The following is a 20684-nucleotide window of genomic DNA, read 5'->3' as shown; positions in this document are numbered from 1 at the left end:
ATTTAGTCTTACAACATTCCTTTATTATATAGATGCAAAATCTGTTTTATGTATAATACTTGTACATAAATACTTGTACAATATTTATTATTTGGTCCTACCAAATAATCTTACCAAAGTGTTCTACTGGTAATCTTCCCCCAAAAGATTGAGGTAAAATTAGATATTGCACACTTCACGACTACCCAAATCAATAGAGACTTCACTACTGATTTCAGTTTTGGGGTCATACACACAAATTGAAATAGACACACACAAGGTTAAGGCAATCAAACTGAGCTGCAACAAACCTCAGGGTCCGCAACACCTAGGCTGTGTATTTTGCTTGAGTTAGAGTCACAACGTGAGTAGCACATGCACGGATATCAGAGCGCATTTACTGTAGTGTGAGGGCTTCTGAACACCTCTGTGTCTGCAGCGCGCAGCCTGTGGGACCTTCGAGGCATCACCAGGGGCTCATTTCTTCTCGGCCTCTTCTGTTTCGGGTTCTGTTTTCAGTCTGTAATCAGCCAGGGCGGCCTTGACGGCGTCTTCAGCCAGCATGGAGCAGCGCAGTGTCACAGGCGGGAGGCACGGCTCCTCGGGGAATCTGTGTTTTTGATGGTCAAGGCTTCCTCCACCGTCTTCTCCTTTATCCATTCAGTGGCTAACGAGCTGGAGGCAATGGCAGAACCACAGCCAGATGTTTTAAACCTGGCATCCACAATCTTCCCCTTTTCATCCACTTGAATCTGTAATTTCTTGACGTCACCACACGCTGAAGCCCCCACCAATCCAGTCTCAACATTTTTAGATGTCCTGTCAAGGGACCCCACGTTTCGGGGATTTTCATAAAGATCAACAACCTTCTTGGGATAGAGCCGAGCGGGAGCTGACAGCTCCCGGGTGGGCAGGCGCGGGACCCGGGGCAACAGGGCCGACGCCGCGCGCCTCAGCCGGCCCGCTCCACCGGCCGCCGTCTTGCGGGCTTGCGCCTGCCTCCAAATTATTTTTAATTTGGGCATCAAACTGGGTGCAAAACTTAAGAGCCAGAAAAGAAAATGAATCTTGTTTTAAGGATTTGAAGCAATTCTCCAGCAGATGGCTCCCTGGGATTGGAAGGGGTTGAAGAACCCCAGAAACTACTGAAATAATGACCACAAAATTCAGCAGCTCACAATGTTAAGCTGACTTAGACTTTATAGAATTTCATTACATTTCTTAAAACTTAAACATTTCTGCCAACTGTTTTCACATTTTTATCATGTAATATTAGATATATACAAGAGAATATAGATCATATTTATGTTGTTAAGCTTAATAATGAAATAAATCCCAGAGAACTCACATTCAGCTAAAAAAAAAAAAACTGGAATATTACTAATACTGTGGCATCTATTTGCATATTCCTCTATCATCTTAACCACCTAACTTCCCCTGAATGTCATAAAAAATTACTGAATGATGAATTACTTTGCTGTACACCTGAAACACTGTAAATCAATTTTTTTTAATGTTTTGGAAAAATAAGAAGCATGTAATGGAAAAAAAAATTACTGAATGTTTTATTTCAGGATCTCTTTTTCCACTCAAAATTATGATTTTAAGTTTCACATGCCTAACAAAATACCAGTTTGTAAATTTCACCAATTTATGGTATTCCATTTTGCAAGCACGTCACTATTTATTGGAGAAGGAAATGGCAACCCACTCCAGTATTCTTGCCTAGAGAATCCCATGGACAGAGGAGCCTGGTGGGCTGCCGTCCACAGGGTCGCAGAGAGTTGGACACGACTGAAGTGACTTAGCATGCATGCATGCATTGGAGAAGGAAATGACAACCCACTCCAGTGTTCTTGCCTGGAGAATCCCAGGGACAGAGGAGCCTGGTGGGCTGCCGTCCACAGGGTCGCAGAGAGTTGGACACGACTGAAGTGACTTAGCATGCATGCATGCATTGGAGAAGGAAATGACAACCCACTCCAGTATTCTTGCCTGGAGAATCCCAGGGACAGAGGAGCCTGGTGGGCTGCCGTCTATGAGGTCACACAGAGTCGGACACAACTGAAGCGACTTAGCACTATTTATTTAGCCTTATGTGAATAAACTTTTGAGTTATTTAGTTGTTGCCAGTTTTTTGCTGTTATGTATAGTACTGTTATGAACATTCATATATGATCCCTAATAGATGTATTCAAAGGTTTCCTTAGGGCATGTTCCTAAAAGTAGACTTGCTCGGTCAAAGGAACAGAAGTGTTCAACATTCTAAATAATGTCTAGATACATTTCCTTAGCTCCACATCCTCACCAACCTTTGTTATTGTCACACTTTTTTTTTTTAATCCAGTGTGTATAAAATGGTATGTCACTATAGAGGTAATTTGCATTTTTGTAATTTCTGAGGTTGTATATTTGATCATAAGTTTGTGTATCTCAGCCTAATCATGCTTGCTCCTTCTTTTGGGTTGTCTGTCATTTCCCTATTGATTTTTTGGAGTTCTCACTATTCTAGACACAATCCTTTATCAGTTATATGTATTATAAATTATATGTATTACAAATACCTACCCTAGTTTTTTGTTTTGGCCACGTGGTTTGTGGGATCTTAGTTCCCCCACCAGAGACTGAACCCATACCCAGAGCAGTGAAAGACAAGTGCCTTAACCACTGGACCGCCAGGGAATTCCCATCCTTCCCCAGTTTTAGAAGTTGTACATTCACTGCCCTTCTAGTTAACTTCTTATAAAAGTTTTCAGTTTCAGCTGAATTTATCAACATTTTTCCTCATGGTGAGCAATTTTTGTGCATGACTTTAAAAAATCCTTCTGTATCATTACTGCAGTGAGATATTCTATAATTTTTCTCAAGTTTTTGAACTTCATGTTTCACATCAGTTTTAGACCATATGGAACAGTTTCTGTATATCAGGTTATATTCACTCTGATTTAATTTTTTCTATATGGACAACCAATTGTCCCAGAACTTTTATGGGGAAAAAAAAATGCTCTCCCCACTGATCTGTAAAACCTTCTCTCTCCTACATCAAGAACCCCTATAGGAGTGTGTCTGTTTCAAGGCTCTCTATTCTGTTCCACTAGTTATATTAATTATCTTTGTCCATGACCACATTGCCTAAATATATAAAGATATAGTAAGAGTTTTATAAGTCCTAATATCTGATAGAGCAAGTGTCCCTCTCCTCTAATCCTTTTCTTTAGCAGTGCACTGACTGGCAATTATCTCCTGAACCCTTGTTCTTCCATACAAATTTTACAAAATCTTAGTCAAGCTGTCATGGATCAGTGAAACGGAAAAGTAAAATAAGTCTTATTTTTATTACTTCATTCCTTCTATTTTCTTTGGGTTTCTTTTGTCTTTATAGCTTAAGGTGGAGGCTGCCTGGGATATTAATTCTCAGACCTTCTTCTTTTCTAATAGAAGCTTTAAAGGCTAAATGTGCTATGCGAAATCATTTCAGTTGTGTCTGACTCTTTGCAACCCCATGATCTGTAGCCTTCCAGGCTCCTCTGTCCATGGGATTCTCCAGGCAAGAATGCTGGAGTGCGGGACTTCCCTGGTGGTCCAATGGCAAAGACACTGCAAGGGGCCTGTGTTCAATCCCACATGCCTCAATCAAGAGTACACATTCCACAGCTAAGACTCAGGGCAGCCAAATAAATAAATAGATTAAAAAAAAAAAAAGAATACTGGAGTGGGTTGCCATTTCCTACTCCATAAAGGTTATTTCCCTTTAAATATCCATTTATCTTCATCTTACAAGTTTTGAAATAATATTTCACTAGGATTCACTTTTAATTACTCTTATTTTATACTATAATGATACATAAATTATTTAGAAGTATGTTTTTTTAATTTTCAAAGGTATGGGGCAATTTATCTTTTTATTTTAAATGTCTAAATTGAGCAGACATCAGAGAATTGGCCTGCATGGTATCAATTATTGAAATTTGTCAAGATGGCTTTATGGTCTAGCACATGATCAGTTTTTGTAAATATTTACCATGTGCTTTAAGGTATTGTGTATTCTCTAATAGTTTGGTACAGTATTTTTTTATGTCATGCATTTTGTCTTAAATTCTATTTTGTTCGAAAACTTTAGCACATTGAAACCAATGCATTAAAAGAATGATACAGTTGGACTTATCCCCAAAATACAAAGTTGTCTTAGCATTCAAAAATCAATCAGTATAACTCAGCATATTAACAGAAAAACCGTATCATCATCTCAATAGGTACAGAAACACAGATTCAGAAAAAGCACTTGATAAAATCCAATATCCATTAATGGCCAAAAACAAACAAAAACAGAAGTCTCAGCAAACTAGGAAAAGGCAGAAACTTTCTCAACCTGATAAAAGACATTTAATTTATAAAAATCCCACAGCTAACACCATATTTAGTTCCCTTGTATTTATTGTCATTATTGACATATTTGAATTTGTTCCTCTATGTTTCCCACTTTTTCTGGGCTTTTCCCTCGTCTCATTTGCTGTCTCTTGGTACTACACTGTTTGTAATGTCTTCAAACTGATTTTCCTATTCACTAACTCTCTTATTGCATATTTAACCATTTAATTATCAAGAGTTTTCCCCTAACAATTTTATTTTTATTTCTAAATGCTTTATTTGTTCTTTAAAAAAAAATCTGCTGGGTCATTTTTGTCAGTCTCTTACTATTGACAATTTTTGTGATTTCATCTTTTCTTTCTTTTAATCTTTCTATACATGGTTATTTCATACTCTATTCTGATCATTTTAGTACCTAAGGTCCTGGATAAGGAGTGGGTCAATCAATTATTTGACTTTTCTGCTGACTCTCCGTCATGGCTGTTTTTTTCCTTAACAGTTTATTAATCTTTTATTATAAGACTACATTTGCTTGATTTTAATCTGTGGGTAAACAATGCACTTCAACTGGGCATGCTCTTCTCCAGTGAAGATTTACCTCTGCTTCTGTAGGGATTCAGGTTATGACACAAACCTGGAACTGCTTTATTCCTCTCTTAAAGACACAGCCTTAATGTGGGAATTTCAGCCTGGGTTCCTCTTCCTGCTACAAGTCCAGATGTTGACTCCTGGTATTACTATTGTTCTAGAGTTCCTTTCCCTTTCTCATTTGCTTACTCCTTACAGTTTACTTGCTAGGTTTCAGCTCACTTTGGGATGAATTGAGCTAAAAAGTACAATCCTTGAAGATTTTTTTCTGACTGCAATGTCATTAACGTACTAAAGTGTGTGTTTTATGCAAGACCTAGTCATTTTGCTATGGCTGGGTCTGTCAGAGTCTTCATCAGAAACTGAAATCCAAACAGTGAGTTTCCAAAAGTATCCATATAATCTACATTTAAAGTAAGTCTAGTAAGTTAAATGAGAGTTTACTGGCTTTTCAAACACCATTTTCAAATTCCAGATTTCACTCAAGAGCATCTGTAATTTGCAGTGCATTTTTAAATTAGATAAAATCTCAAATGTTATTGCTTATTAAACATTCTGCTTTAAATGTTTCTGTTAACTGCTTTCTTTCTTTTCAAAATCCCCTCACAGTGATTTTTTTAAACCTCCCATATTAATCTATACAAATTTCTTGAAAACATTTTACTAAAGTTCAAACTTTCCATTAATTCTGTAATAGTGAACATAATCATTAGTAATTTCCTCCATTCTAACTTTCACAATATTTAAAAGGTACATACATGAAAAAATTTTCTATCTTGTTTGAGACAAGATAATTTGTGCACTTCAAATACCCCCTTGATAGATATTTTGGATTCAACCCATATTTCATAAAGGTGTTTAAATATTTTCTTATTTAATTTAACAGGATTCTGCTCTTGATGATGTCATCTCCTATATCTGGTTAGCAAGCTAAAAAGATCAGTCTACATAACTAACCTCACATTTACTGGTCAGTACATAAACCCTTTTCAGCCTTGACCCCACATAATTGGTGTTCTCTATTATCTTGTATAAATCCTGCCCCTAATTAAATTGAGTTATCTTAATAGAGAGAGCACGGAAACAAGTTAAGTAAGTTCTTAAATCTAGCTTCTATTCATTAAACAACTCGCTTTGGATTCAGATGACAGACTCTTACGTATTTCCCTTTGGAAAGTAAGACTACAGCAATATTGTTCTATTTATCAAGGGTGCTGTAAAGAGAAACAGAAAAGCTTTAATATTATTGTATCTATAAATTCCGAGCCATCCAGAATAAAACCCTTCTCTGCAGTACTTTAGTAAAGAAATATTTACTTTAAGCAAACATATACAAAACTTATGCATAATAATCCACATAGGAACTTGGCACAGGGATGGGAATCCACCTGCCAACGTAGCTGACATGGGTTGATCCCTGGTCCAGGAGGATTCCACATGCGGCAGAGCAACTAAGCCCACATGCCACAACTTCTGAGCCCATGTGCTGCAACTATTGAAGCCTGCACAGTCTAGGGCTCGCAAGCCACAGCTAATGAGTCCCTGAGCCACGACTACTGAAGTCTGCACACCCTAGAGCCAGCAAGCCACAATTACTAAGTCCACATGCTGCAACTACTGAAGCCCCTAGAAGCCCCATGCACCTAGAGCCTGACTTCAAGAAGAAGCCACTGCAATGAGAAGCCTGTGCACCGCAAGAAAGAGTAGCTCCTGCTCTCTGCAACTAGAGAAAGCCCGCACGCAACAATGAAGACCTAGTGCCACCAAAAATTTTTTAAAATAAAAAAACATTTTTTAAAATAATAATCCACATACACTCAAAAGATAAATCATGGGTTGGTTAGGCTGATTATTAATTTTGCAAAAATATCTCTGAAAGTAGATTTCCCCTTTAAACTTTAAAACATGACTCAACTAATTCAAAATGAGGTTTACAAATTAATAAGTGGAAATGTGTTTGTTTTATCATACCTGTGCATATTTACCTTCTTGAAACCAGAGATTCTGTCTTACTCTGCTTTGTGCCCTAGCCACAAGATCAAGCATTGTGCCTTGCACAAAATAAGCTCTCAACATATGGTGACTGCAAAAAATTGAACAGAACTCTAATTCATTATCTTCCTCTTCAAAATAATACCTTCACAGGACTACAATATAATTTTTATTAATTTATATTATGCATACACTTCAAATGAATATGATATCAACTTTTTAAGGAAAATCCATCTACATGCTTTTGTCACCCCCACGTGGCAAATGAGAGTGGCCCATGAGGGGAAATGATCTTTGTACAAATTAACTCTAATAACATTTCCAGGTTCAGACAGTAAAGAATTCTCCTATGAAGCAGGAGACCTGGGTTCAATCCTTGGGTGGGGAAGATCCCCTGGAGGAGGGCATGGTAACCTACTCCAGTATTTTTGCCTGGAGAAGCCCATGGGCAGAGGAGCCTGGCGGGCTACAGTCCATGGGGTGGCAGAGTTGGACACATGCCTGAGCGCCTTTCACTTCACTTTTCTAGATCAGGATCTCCCTCCTCTCCCCTTACCGTTTTTTCCCTCCCTTCCACTCTGGCTTCTCAAAGTGGTCTTAAAGAATCATTTAAGGGGCTTCCCTGGTGGTTCAGGTCCAGTTAAGAATCCGCCTTGCAATGCAGGGAATGCAGGCTCGATTCCTGGTCAGGGAACTAAGATCCCACATGCCGCGGGGCAACTAAGCCCTCATGCCACGACTAGAGAGCCAGCGCACCTGTGCACTTTAGAGCCTGCACGCTGCAACAAGAAAAGCCCGTGTTTCACGAGAAGCCGTTACACCATAACAAAGACCCAACGCGGCCAAAATAATTAACTATTTATTTTAAAAAAGAATCATTTACATTGAGTTCCCCTTACCTGAGTCCAGGTATCACTACAGATTCCAATAAGAAGAAAATGAAATAATGTTCAACCCCCCAATGGAATGCAACAAATCTAAGCAAATTCCTACTAGATTTCCAACAGAAGGTAGTTGGGAGTCACTGCTTTGTTCACATAGAAAATGCTCAACTTCAGATACAAAATAAGCACTGAATTTAAAACAACCACCACCAACAGAGTAAGTCAAGTAGAAGGCACATTAATTAAACAAGATAATGGCCCTAAAACCATACACTCCATTACCGATTATCACTTACCCAGCACCAGGTACCTACAGCCATCATGGACACAAGGCAGAAAGTTCTGACCCTGCCCTTAAAGAGGTTTGGAGAATTAAGTTAAGAGCACAAACTGGTGATCAATGGCTGGGAAGAGAGATTCACTTCGGGTGTGCATACCAATAAAAAATGAAATAGGATAAGTAAATACCTGAGCTGATTTCCAGCACTTAAAAGAAATCAGAATATTTCATACAAAATTGGAATTTTCAGCTTATCTTGGAAAATATCTGAGATCTGGCATCACCGAACTTACAATTTCCTCTGGCAACAATTACAAGCAGAATCCACCTAGATCAGAGGAAGCACCTAGTAGAGGAATGTGCTCTCTCCTAGAACACATTCACCACTCTCCACTGTCCTAGGCACCTTCCTCTTTGTTCACTTACACTACCTACCTGGGCCCTAACCTATTGGTTGCATACAGAGGATATGAATATTTCATTATAATAATTAATAGATAATATTACATGATCACAATATATAATTTTAATTGATAAATGATATAAAATGTTCATATTTATTAAGCATTTACTCTGTCACGTATGTATTTACTACATACAAGTTCTCATTTTAATCTCAAAATAAGAGACAGGAACACCAATATCTCTGCTTTACACAGACAGAAAAACTGAAGTCTAAATAAATTAAATAGTTTGATCAAGATCATGATACTTATTCATGATGAAACTAAAACTTAAACTCAGGTATGTTCATTTGAGACCATAATCACAGTTAATTTTTTATTAATCTGTGTTATTCTTCAATGAAGGCTGTGTGGTCTGAGAAGCTTCATAAAGAAGAGACATACAGATGACCAAAAAACACATGAGGAGTTGCTCAACATCACTAATTATTAGAGAAATGCAAATCAAAACTACAATGACACGTCATCTCACACTGGCCAGAATAGCCATCATCAAAAAGTCTACAAACAACACTGGAGAGGATGTGAAGAAAAGGTAACCCTGTTGGTGGGAAATTAAGTTGACGAGGCCACTATGGAAAACAATATGGAGGTTTCTTAAAACACTAAAAATAGAGCTACCATGGGATCCAGCAATCCCATATCAAGAGAAAACCATAAGTCAAAAAGATACATGCACCCTAAAGTTCACTGCAGCACTATGTGCAATAGCCAAGACATGGATGCAACCTAAATGACTATCAACAGATGAATGGATAAAGAAGATGTGGTACATACATACAATGGAATATTACTCAGCCATAAAAAAGAATGAAATAATGCCATTTGCAGCAATATGGATGGACCTAGAGATTATCATACTAAAGGAAGCAAGTCAGAGAAAGACAAATGTCATATGATATCACTTATACATGGAACCTTAAAAAATGCTACAAATGAAGCTACTTTCCAAATAGAAACAGACTCACAGGCTTATAAAACAAATTTATGGTTACCAAAGGGGAAAGGTTGAAAGGAGAGATAAATTAGGAGAATTGGAATTGATACATACATACTACCATTTATAAAACAGACAGTCAACAAGGACCTACTGTATATAGCACAGAGAACTCTACTCCATATTCTGTAATAACTTATATGAGAAAGAATCTAGAAAAAGAATAGATACATGAATATGTATAACTACATGACTTTGCTGTAAACCAGAAATTGACACAACATTGTAAATCAACTATACTCCAATATAAAATAGAAAGAAAGATAAGTTTAAGCTGAACAGGTTCTGTTTCTCCTTCCTGTCTTCTTTTCACTTCATAGCCCTCTGTTTATGGACCAGCATCATACTGAATATTATTTGCTATAGGATGTGACAGAATGACCCTATACAAGTGTATTTCTTGTATAGTGACAACAGTGTGATATTGCCCAGACATGAATCATGACATGCTTTTAAAAGAGATGGGATTTCCTCTAAAGAGTGGGATGTACATGGTGTCAATCATGATGGTTGTCTGGTTGTCAACTGCCTAGGGATAGAAGGTGTCTCCTTCATCTTGGAAAGCAAGACAGATAATATTTAAGTGGGGCTGGGGATTCCCTATTTTGTGGTGGGCTCTGAGGAAATCTGCATCTTTGTCTTGGCTCTTCCACATGGGGGCAGGGATGGAGAAGAAAGAATGAGAAGTTATCCTCTGAATAGGAAACAAGTCAAGAGGTGCGAAGCCAGAAAGCGTAGCAAGGTGACTGAAAAACTGTTCTAGAGCTTTGGGTACCAAATATTAAAAGCCTTCTTGGAGCAAGGAATGAGTCAAGGGCTGGGAGCCCTGGGAGCTCCTTAGCTAAGGTAAGATCAGAGAGAAATTTTTACCCTGTTAAGACTAATGCATTTTGTTTCTTTTATTTTCTTGGTTTATTTGCTTTGTGTTCCCTTAGGTTTGAGCTAAGTATTTTTTTAATTTCTACTAATTTTAGCTGAAACAAGTGAGAGAGTTTTCATTTATGCTCGAGTTGGAGTATTAACAGGAAAGAGGATGCAGAGAGCATGTGAAACAGATACCTTGAGAAAACCCAGAGAGAGCAGTGAGGGGACCCCTGACCACCCGGAGAATCTCTTTCTCATGATAAAACCATGAAGATTCTTTATAATGTTTAAAAGTGTTTTTTGTTTGTGGATGTGTGTGTGTGTTTTGGCCACACCATGCACGGTGCAGGATCCTAGTTCCCCAATGAAGGATCAAACCCACACTCCCTGGACTGCCAGGGAAGTCCCTCTTTACATCATTTTTGTAGACGAAGTTTCCACAGAATGTTTTGTCTGGAGATGTGAAACAATTAAAAGAAGGAAGAATGGCTAAAAAGAGAAAAAGTAGGTAAATGTAGGCAGAATCAATGTAAATGTTTTAAGATAAATTTAATATTTTTCCAAGTGTGAACAATTTTTAAAAGCTTGTAAGGCCAGTCAAATCGATGCATTATATTTTCCTTCTCATCTTTTCCTTTGGGGATATGTATTCATTTTAATGATAATAAGTAGTCTGATGCCAAAACAAGGTCATGGTTATGAATATAGCCTGATAAATGCAATTGGTAATATGCTCACATTATTTTACACATTGTTAAGATTCATAATTATTCGTACTCTGCTGCAATAAAATTCTCAATGATTATACCAGAAAAATGATAGTTACATCTAGCCTCACACTGAAAAATCATGCTTTTAAAAATACCTGGATTTTCTGCAAACATATAAAATGTCTTTGAAATCTCCACATCCCATTGTGTTTGGGATCCCAAGCTACATGCTTGCTTCAACAACTGCAAAAATCACCACACCTGGAAAGCCCTGCGTGGACCACTTCTCACAGGATTGTCAACCCTGGAGTGTGAGCCCAGATGAAACACTCAAAACCAACCCTTTTGCCTAGAACTCAGAACAACCTACTCAGGACAGACCTGGCACTGTTTCCTATAAATCAGGTATTTTTTAGCCTGAGGCTGAGCACCTAATTGCTGCCTCTAAAAACTATTCTTAAGAAATAATTCATCTCAATAATGACAAAGTATCTTTTGCATGGTGACATAACTAGGCTTATCATGGTGATAATTTTGAAATGTATAAAAATACCAAATCACTATGTTATGCGCCAGGTACTAACATAACGTCAGCTAATTATACTTTAAAAACAAACTCATAGAAAAAGAAATCAGATTTGTGGTTATCAGAGGCAGGAGATAAGAGGAGGCAAAACTGAAGGAAGGCTGACAAAAGATACAACTTCCAGTTATAGATAGGTAAGTACTAGGGAGGTAATGTGCAACATAATTAATATAATTAACACTGCTGAATGGTATATATGTGGAGAAGGAAATGGCAACCCATTCCAATATTCCTGCCTGGAGAATCCCACGGACAGAAGAGCCTGGAGGGCTACAATACAGAGGATCACAAAGAGGTGGACATAATTGAAACAACTTAGTACATGATATATATGAAAGTTTTTAAAACAGTAAATCCCAAGAGTTCTCATCACAAGGATAAAAACGTTTTCTTTCATTTTGTATCTACACAAGATGGTGGATGTTCACTAAATTTATCGTGGTGATCATTTCACAGTATATGTAAGTCAAGTCATCACCCTGTACACCTTAAATTTTCACAGTGCTGTATATCAGTTATATCCCAATAAAACTGGGAGAATAAAAAAGAAAGAATTCATTTAACCAGCAAGCTAAAGTTATAGAAATATGCTTGATCATATACCCATAAAATAACTGAATGGTAGTGTGGCATGTGTGATACATAAAGGACAATTCAATACCTCTTGCAATGTTTCCCACACTTTTGGACCTCCTACCACTTACTTTTCTATAAATATCAAAATAATGATGAGCATATACATATACACACATACACAAATACACACACAAACACACACACACAACTCCCAAGCATAAGCAGCAATTTTGTATTTCTCTAAGCTGGGGCTAAGTTCTCTCTCCTACCTGTCACAGTACTTTCTCTATAATTGTTTTGTTTCTGTTGTTGTTTGGTTGCTTTTTGTTTGTTTATTTGCCTGCACCGGATCTTAGTTGCAGCAAGCAGGATTTTCCATGTTCGTTGTAGCATGTGAGATCTCTAGTTGCATGTAGATCTAGTTCTCTGACCAGGGGTCAAACCCGGGCCCCCTACATTGGGAGTGCAGAGTCTTAGCCACCGAACCACCAGAGAAGCCCCTTGTAATTTTTCTGTGATCTTTTCCCATCTTCTACCTTGTGTATCTGTTATTTATGTATTTATCATAACTCTTCTACTAAAATTTATACAAAATCTACTTATTATTATCTGAATCATCAAATACTTAAGTATACACATAAATGAATGAATAAACAAAACCTCTGAATGTGTACAAAGCTAAATCCTTTTGTCATCACAAACCATTATAGGAAATTTCGTTAAGTGTCTAAGAGTGAGTTTTACCAAGCAGTGTAACTTTCTAGTGCTGAGCAACAAAGATACAAAAAAAATGGGAAGAATCAATTCTGTAACAATGTTTACTTAATTGGGACTATATCAATAAATACAATGCGGGAGACCCGGGTTCAATCCCTGCATTGGGAAGATCTTCTGGAGAAGGAAATGGCAACCCACTCCAGTACTCTTGCCTGGAAAATCCCATGGAGGAAAAGCCTGGTAGGCTACAGTCCATGGGGTCGCAAAGAGTCGGACACCACTGAGTGACTTTTCACCATTCACCACGATAAGAAAGCATACCAAAAAACTTAAGAGTGAGTATTAGCTATCTTTCTTCAACAGCAGAATTTGTAGCAAAGTTTATGGTAACATATCATAATATTGTGATTTTAACTATTTCTGAAATACCACTGGCTATGTGAACATTAAGAGCAGACATATGTTGACTAATCTGAGTGCTGAGTAATTTACCGTACTAGCTTACAGAGCACACGGTACTTAAGAACAGAGACCTAGCATAAATGCCAGGGAATGCATGATGCTTTCAGGACAAGCTGACAAAGTGACTTACCGTAACAAGGAATCAATGACCGAAATTGCCTCTGTTACTGAGGCAAAATTAAATCCAAAGCATTTTCAAGAAGAAAAGCCAAAATTTGTACTCATTCTTAACATGGTCAGAGTGAAAAGCAGCATGAACCTCCTTAACCTCTTACTACAGTATCACAAGTAACAGTGAAGAGTTCAAATTTACAAGACTCTCCTGGATCTTTAATATTATACCCACATAGCAGCTCCCAAAGATAAGTCACATAAACTTGGCTTCATAAACGTGGCCTTGAGATGAGATCTTTGACTCCTCTTTGACTTTCTCATTCATCCATTCTAGCTACCTTCTGAATTGAAAAGTTATTTGAGGATTGAGAAAATAATAAGAAAATATTCTCTGAAAAGAAGTGCATACTGGGAAGACCAAAAAAAATTGATTTTGTGAGTTAAAGTGTAGGTGAAGAGCAAACATTTCTCTCATAAAAATTACATGAGCTCTTAAGAATCCTCAATGGAGCTATTAAAGACAAATATCTCTGAGGCTTCTCCACAATGCCGCTTAAAGAATGCATTTCCCCATTCATTTCTGATTTACCAGTAAAAGAACGAAACTAAGCATGTTGATTTCAGTACCAATTATAAGGCCCCCCACACTGCCAAAAGATATATCATCTGAACAAAGGCATGCTTTTCAAATATGACTTTCTCCTGAAATTCCTATGTTATTATAGAGAGAATCCTAGGACAGAGGCATAACTGAGAATTCCAGATAAGAAAGGAGAGATAATATCACTACCACTTCAGTAGAGGAAATTAAGAGGTGTCACAAATATATACATATATAAAGGAAATGCCCTCAGAGGACTGTGGGAAAAAAACATCCATGAAATTAAAAACACACACACACAGATGTGCACACACAACTATTCATGAAGGGAGGAAAATGGATTGTCACTGAAATAGATCAAACAAGTGACAGAGCAATGACAGCCTTCTGCCCCATGTGCGCTGCCTCGCTGGGAAAAGATGTCAAAAATACAACCTTTCAAAACCTAAATATAAGGGCAGTCAAAATGACCTTCAAAAAACAAGGGAAAAGCTGTCAGAAAAGAGAAAATTGAAGTTAAATGATATATTTGGTCTCACTTTTTAATCAAGATATTAAAAAATTAAATATGGTTTTCCTATTGGAAACTAGAATTAAAAACCTCTTCATGTATTTTTTTAAAAGTAGCACATCACATGTTTGCATATAACATGCATCATACATACAAAAGGGGGAATAATTCCCTAGCACGTCAATTACTATGAGTTTGTTCTATAAACCCTGTAATAAACAGGCATGCTGAAACAGATAAGGAAATGGGAACTGTCTGGAATAAGGGCATAGGATTTTACAGTCCCAATACTCAGTCTATTATAACTATAGAAAGACAGTAAATAGGACCGGTCAAATCAAGAATTCACATCCTCTAGATCAAAGACACTGATGTTTCCTCTCTTGCAGAAAAGCCATAAACTAACAGGCTCATCTTGGGAGAGTTACCCTGCTCCCAAGTCTGTCCGGTCAGCACCATGGGGAGCACCAAGCAGGTTCCCATTGCCCACTGGCTGGAAAGCCCAGGTACTGGCTTCCAGACATTATGGGAGGAAGTGCTGGGGATGCAAGGAAGGACTACCAAAACCTTAATCACAACATCTGAGAAACCTTCATTTTTGTTCTCTTATTTCCCACATGTTCTTAAAACCTAGTACCTGGTATGAGTAACAGTATCGAACTATTAAAGCCACAATCTTCCACCCTACAGAAATATTGTTACAGTTTTAGAGCACAGGTGAATTTCCATCTTCTATGGAAATATAGGAAAGGCCAAAATAAGTTTTCCAGTTGTCATGTACAGTTATGACAGTTGGACCATGAAGAAGGCTGAGCATCAAAGAATTGATGCTTTTGAACTGTGGTGTTGGTGAAGATTCTTGAGAGTCCCGTGGACAGCAGGAAGATCAAACCAGTCCATCCTAAAGGAAACCAACCCTGAATATTCATTGGAAGGACTGATGCTGAAGCTGAAGCTCCAATACTTTGGTCACCTGATGCAAAGAGCTGACTCGCTGTCAGCTAGGAAAGACCCTGATGCTAGGAAAGATTGAGGGCAGGAGGAGAAGAGGGCAACAGAGGATGAGGCGGTTGGATGGCATCATTGACTCAATGGACATGAGTCTGAGCAAACTCCGGGACACAGTGAAGGACAGGGAGGCCTGCATGCTGTAGTCCATAGGGTTGCAAAGAGTAGGACACAGCTAAGTCACTGAACAACAACAAATAAGTTTGATTTGTTTAGATATCCTCAGTTGGATTTCTAAAATAAATAAAGTAGAATTTCTTCTGGTAAGAAATATTGAAATTTCTATGTCATCTGATATTAGTCTCAAAATATTTTAAAAACAGCTAACCCAAATGAAAATATTCCAAGTAGGTTTTCATAAGCAATCAGAAATTTTAAGCTGCCATTTTGGAGCAGAGAAAGACATTAATATTCAACCAAAAAATGCTATCAACCTAAACACAGATCGTGTTCAAAAATTAGTTTATGTGTATATATGTGCATATATATATATGTATACGTGTGTGTGTGTGTGTGTGTGTATATATACATATACTGTGTATGCTGAGTTGCTTCAGTCATGTCCAACTCTTTGCGACCCTATGGACTACAGCCCTCCAGGCTCCTCTGTCTGTGGGATTATCCAGGCAAGAATACTACAGATAGTTGTCGTACCCTCCTCCAGGGGATCTTCCTGACCCAGGGATCGAATCTGCCTCTCTTAAGTCTCCTGCATTAGCAAGAGTATTCTTTACCACTAGCACCACCTGGGAAGCTTTGCTATTATCCAATTTTGAATTAAAAGTGACAACACTTTGTCATGTTTATATTCCAAAGATGCTGAATACAGCCCTAGTAGAATTATGCCTGAGATAAGTATAATGCACTTTTTATCATCCTGAAAGCATTCCCTTAAAAAATACAAAGAAGTAAAGATAAACCATTATCCTTCAAAAATCAAACTGCATTTTTGCTGACAAGGTAAAAGACTCATTGAAATAGGCACAGGGCAGTATACACTTATAGAAGCAGCCTTTCTTCAATGCTTGAGAAATGTAAAACACACCAAACTTCCCCACTCTTCCAGTGCATACCTCTCAAGGGGGTGTTCTGCCTTCAGAGCCAACTGGAAAACTCCTCAGAAGCAGACCTCCTATTACAAATTGAATTGTGCACCCACCTCTACTCCACCGGTGCGAATATGTGTTTAAGTCCTAATCCAAACACTTGTGAATATGATCTTATTTGCAAATAGTGTACCAGCAGATATAATCAAGTTAAGATGTACTTAGTAGGGTGAGTCCTAACCCAATGGCTGATGTCCTTATTAAGACAAGGGAAATTTGGCCACAGAAACACAAAGGAGGGAGATGTGAAGGAGGCAGAAGCTGTAGATCTGCTGCCGTAAGCCAAGGAATGCCTGAAGGACCAAAAGCTGGAAGAGGCAAGGATGATCCCCATCCAGAGGCTTTGGAGGGAGCACAGCCCTGCCTACACCTTGATTTCAGGCTTCGAGGCTCCAAAACCACAAAAGAACAATGTCTATTGTTTAAATCACCCTGTTTGAGGTACTCTGTTACAGTGGTCCTAGAAAATGATACACACCCTTAGTCATCATGTTGTAGTGATATAAAGGAAAAGACAAGATGGGATACCAAGCAGAAACAACTTTTAGGTTCATCTGGGCCATGACTTTCCCTTAAAGGGTAAACATTCAGGAAGTTCTTCGGAATTTTTTGCCTCTTGGGTGTATGGTGTCTAAAGGGGCAGGTTTCTCATTATATCTCACTGAGATAAATACCCCATTCTCTGGAGAAGTGTTCTTGTCCCCACGTGGGAAGGAAAGCATTCAGATAAGTATATAGAGAGCTTTTAATAACATAACTAAATAAACACACACCTTAAACTGGAGAATTGTCTGTCATTTATCAACACATCACAGAGATTCAAATTTGAAAGGTAGACAACTTTACCTCACATGATCCTGTTCTAGGTAAAAATAAACTATCCTCCCCTGGGTCCATTGCTATGGAAAAATTAAAATGCTTCACCCAGGCAGAGCCTCAAGCTGCACTTATATTCCTGGACAAGGTGGAAAAACATGCATTGAAAATGGAGGCCTCTAGGCATCTATTGATTTATCAATTTAAATAAATATAGTCACTTCTGCTTTCAGAGGGTTTGATAGACCAGCATAAAACTAATGCCATTATTAACACATACTAATTAAATACAAAAACTGCATTCCCTTTCACTTAGGAGAAAAGGTGTGCTCATTCAAAATCTTGTCTTAAGCCCAACAACGTAGCAGAAAGAATATTTTTAAACCAAAAACGTCTTTCAAAGCCTTGACAAGGATCATAGCTTAGATCAAAACTGACAAAATATATTCTCAAAAAGAAGCTGAAACTGAATCGTGTAGAAGAAAAGCACTAAAACTCCAGGACATTTTAGGCAAGTTAAGAAAATTCTCACACATCTCAATACAACTTCCATCATCAACTAAATTTAGAAAATTATTGCAGTTTCACAAGTATGGATTATTCACAAATCCAATTTTTTTTCCTCTGATTCAATGAGCCCTGCCGGGAAAGCTGTCATCTGCAACTCTGGTTAATTTGGGGAAACCTGGTCTTTCCAGATGGTATCAAGGAGGGCAGACAGCTAATAAAAGTCTACATTCCAAGTTTTTATCTTAATGTGTAGAGCAAGAGCTGTTAGCCTCTGAGCTTGCTTTGATCCACTTCTTAAACCAGCACTCCATGGAATTCACATTCCTCCTAAAATGTCATGTTTCTTTGCCAGAAAAGTACCAGTATTACCCTGAAAGTCTGCAATAGAGCCTGCTGAAAACCTGGCTGAACCACCTTCCCTGTTACAGAGTAGAAAAAATATAAAATAACAGCACCCCCTATGTCTTCAATGCTTCAAACCCATGGCTAATTTAGTGCCCAAGAGCTTACCTATCTCCAAGATTAGTTTACAAATGACTGGGCATTTTTCAATCTAGCCAGGAGCTGTTCACCTGCCGAAGTGCTGATTAATTAAACGACCTTTCATTAAATCTCCATTTTCTCATCTGTGGATGTGCAGCTGTACCCCAAGCATCTTTTTCATGCTCAAAGCCAATGTCTTGCAAAGCAAAATTTGGCATGACTTTCTCAGCCTTAAGAGGTGAGAAGACTGCCCATCTCCAAAAAGTGGAACATCTAACCCAGAGATATAATTAAGGGAAAATGACCCAGCATTAACCACCAGAGCACTATTACAAAAATACAATCCACATTAAAATTTTTACCCAAGAAAATCCAGTGGGGAAACTCAAGTTTTCCATTTAAACCAGTTTTTCAACTCAGCCTGCACACAGAAATCATCTCAAGAAACTCTTGGGAATGTTGATGCCAGATCTCATCCCAACTGAATCAGAATCACTGGGAGAAGGACTCAGGTATTAGAATACTTTAAAAACTCCCCAAGGTGATTCTAACGTTCAACCATAATTGAGAGTTACTGATGGAGAGCAGGGGTCAGTGAGTTTTTTCAGGCAAGGGCCATCCCATAAATATTTTGGGTTTTGTGGGCAGTTAGTCTCTGTCACAACTACTCAGCTCTGCCGCGCTGGCACATAAATAACCACAGACAACACACAAATGAACAAATGTGGCTGCATTCCAATACAGCTATAATTAGGAGCACTGAAATTTCGATTTTATAAAAACTTTTACATCTCACGAAATACTATTCTTCTTTTGATTTTTTTTTTCCCAATCATTTGAAAACGTAAAGATCAATCTGAGCTTGTCATACAAAAATAGATGTCAGCCTGGTTGGCTGGGCCACAGTCTACTGACCCCTCATCGACACTACAGACTGAATACACTTCTCCTTGATCTTTTCTCAAAAACAACATTTGCTTGGTGACTCACTGTATCTGTCCTAGAAAAGATCCCCTTCAAAGCATGGATACCTTCAGATTCAAGTTGGTCCAGGCCATAGGAGGTAGCTGTGTTAACATAGCTAAAGGATGGAGCCGCAGTTCTTCTTTCAGAAGATGCCTCAGGATCAGCAAGTGCTGGGGAAGTGCTGGGGGCCTCCTCCGTTATTCCAGGGGGCGTCACTGGAGAACCCAAAATTGGTGTGAACAACTCCTCATTCGGCCCTGTGACTGTGTCCATTAGGTCTGCCGAACACAAGAGATATGACTTGACCAAAGATGACCCGAATGAGAAATGTATATATTTAAATATATGCTTTTACTTTTTAAGCAAGAAATGACTAATGAAACCAGTATCTCATATACAGTAGATTTGGCACTTAGACCAGTTCCATCTCCCACAATGCATCTATTCAGCTACCCAAGGCAAATACTTCTCTTCCAGGAAAATACACTACCTCAAATCAGAACTCTGGTTTCAAATTTTAATCTCCCATTTATTCTACTGACAATATTATGGATTTTGTAGGATTTTATATAACCTATTGGGGCTTCCCTGGTGGCTTAGTGGTAAAGAATTCATCTGCCAAGCAGAAGACGTGGGTTTGATCTTTGGGTCGGGAAGATCTCCTGCAGAAGAAAAGGGTAACCCACTCCAGTATTCTTGCCTGGGAAATCCCATGAACAGAGGAGACTGGTGGGCGACAGTCCATGGAGTTGGACACAACTGAGTGACTAACACACTTTCCGAAGAACTTTTGTTTATGTGCGTTATATCAGTTAATGTTTACCGTTTAATTCAAAATTACAACTCAGAAATTACAACACAGAGAAGCCTGGTAGGCTACAGCCCATAGGGTCCCAAATGAGCTGGACACAACTTAGCAACTGAACAACAACAATATACTCTATTACTAAAGATAAAAAATTTAACAAAATCTATTTAAATATACACCAAAGATGACTTTGGTGATGTAAAGAACCTGCCTGCCTGTGCAGAAGACATAAGACATAGGTTCAATCCCTGGGTTGGGAAGATTCCCTGGAGGACAGCATGGCAACCCACTCCA

At 38.3% G+C, this 20684-nt stretch overlaps 1 protein-coding gene and 1 pseudogene across 2 annotated transcripts in view; both read right to left on the bottom strand.

Moving 5' to 3' along the window:
- The window catches only part of ARMH4 (armadillo like helical domain containing 4), a 139339-nt gene that overhangs the window by 101951 nt on the left and 16704 nt on the right, over window positions 1–20684 (bottom strand). For both annotated transcript variants that reach the window (XR_009695100.1, XM_061156967.1), the window contains exon 4: window positions 19648–19860. Coding sequence is in view for 1 of the 2 variants with exons in the window: in XM_061156967.1 (XP_061012950.1) it covers window positions 19648–19860 (213 nt within the window). In the remaining variant the exon portion in view is untranslated. The remainder of the gene's footprint in view (window positions 1–19647; window positions 19861–20684) is intronic.
- Window positions 457–1004, bottom strand: LOC133065859 (iron-sulfur cluster assembly enzyme ISCU-like; annotated as a pseudogene).

The sequence above is a fragment of the Dama dama genome, chromosome 12 (assembly GCF_033118175.1).
Source record: "Dama dama isolate Ldn47 chromosome 12, ASM3311817v1, whole genome shotgun sequence".
Taxonomy (NCBI): domain Eukaryota; kingdom Metazoa; phylum Chordata; class Mammalia; order Artiodactyla; family Cervidae; genus Dama; species Dama dama.
Note: the sequence above shows the minus strand (reverse complement) of the source record. Positions and strands in the feature narration are given on the sequence as shown.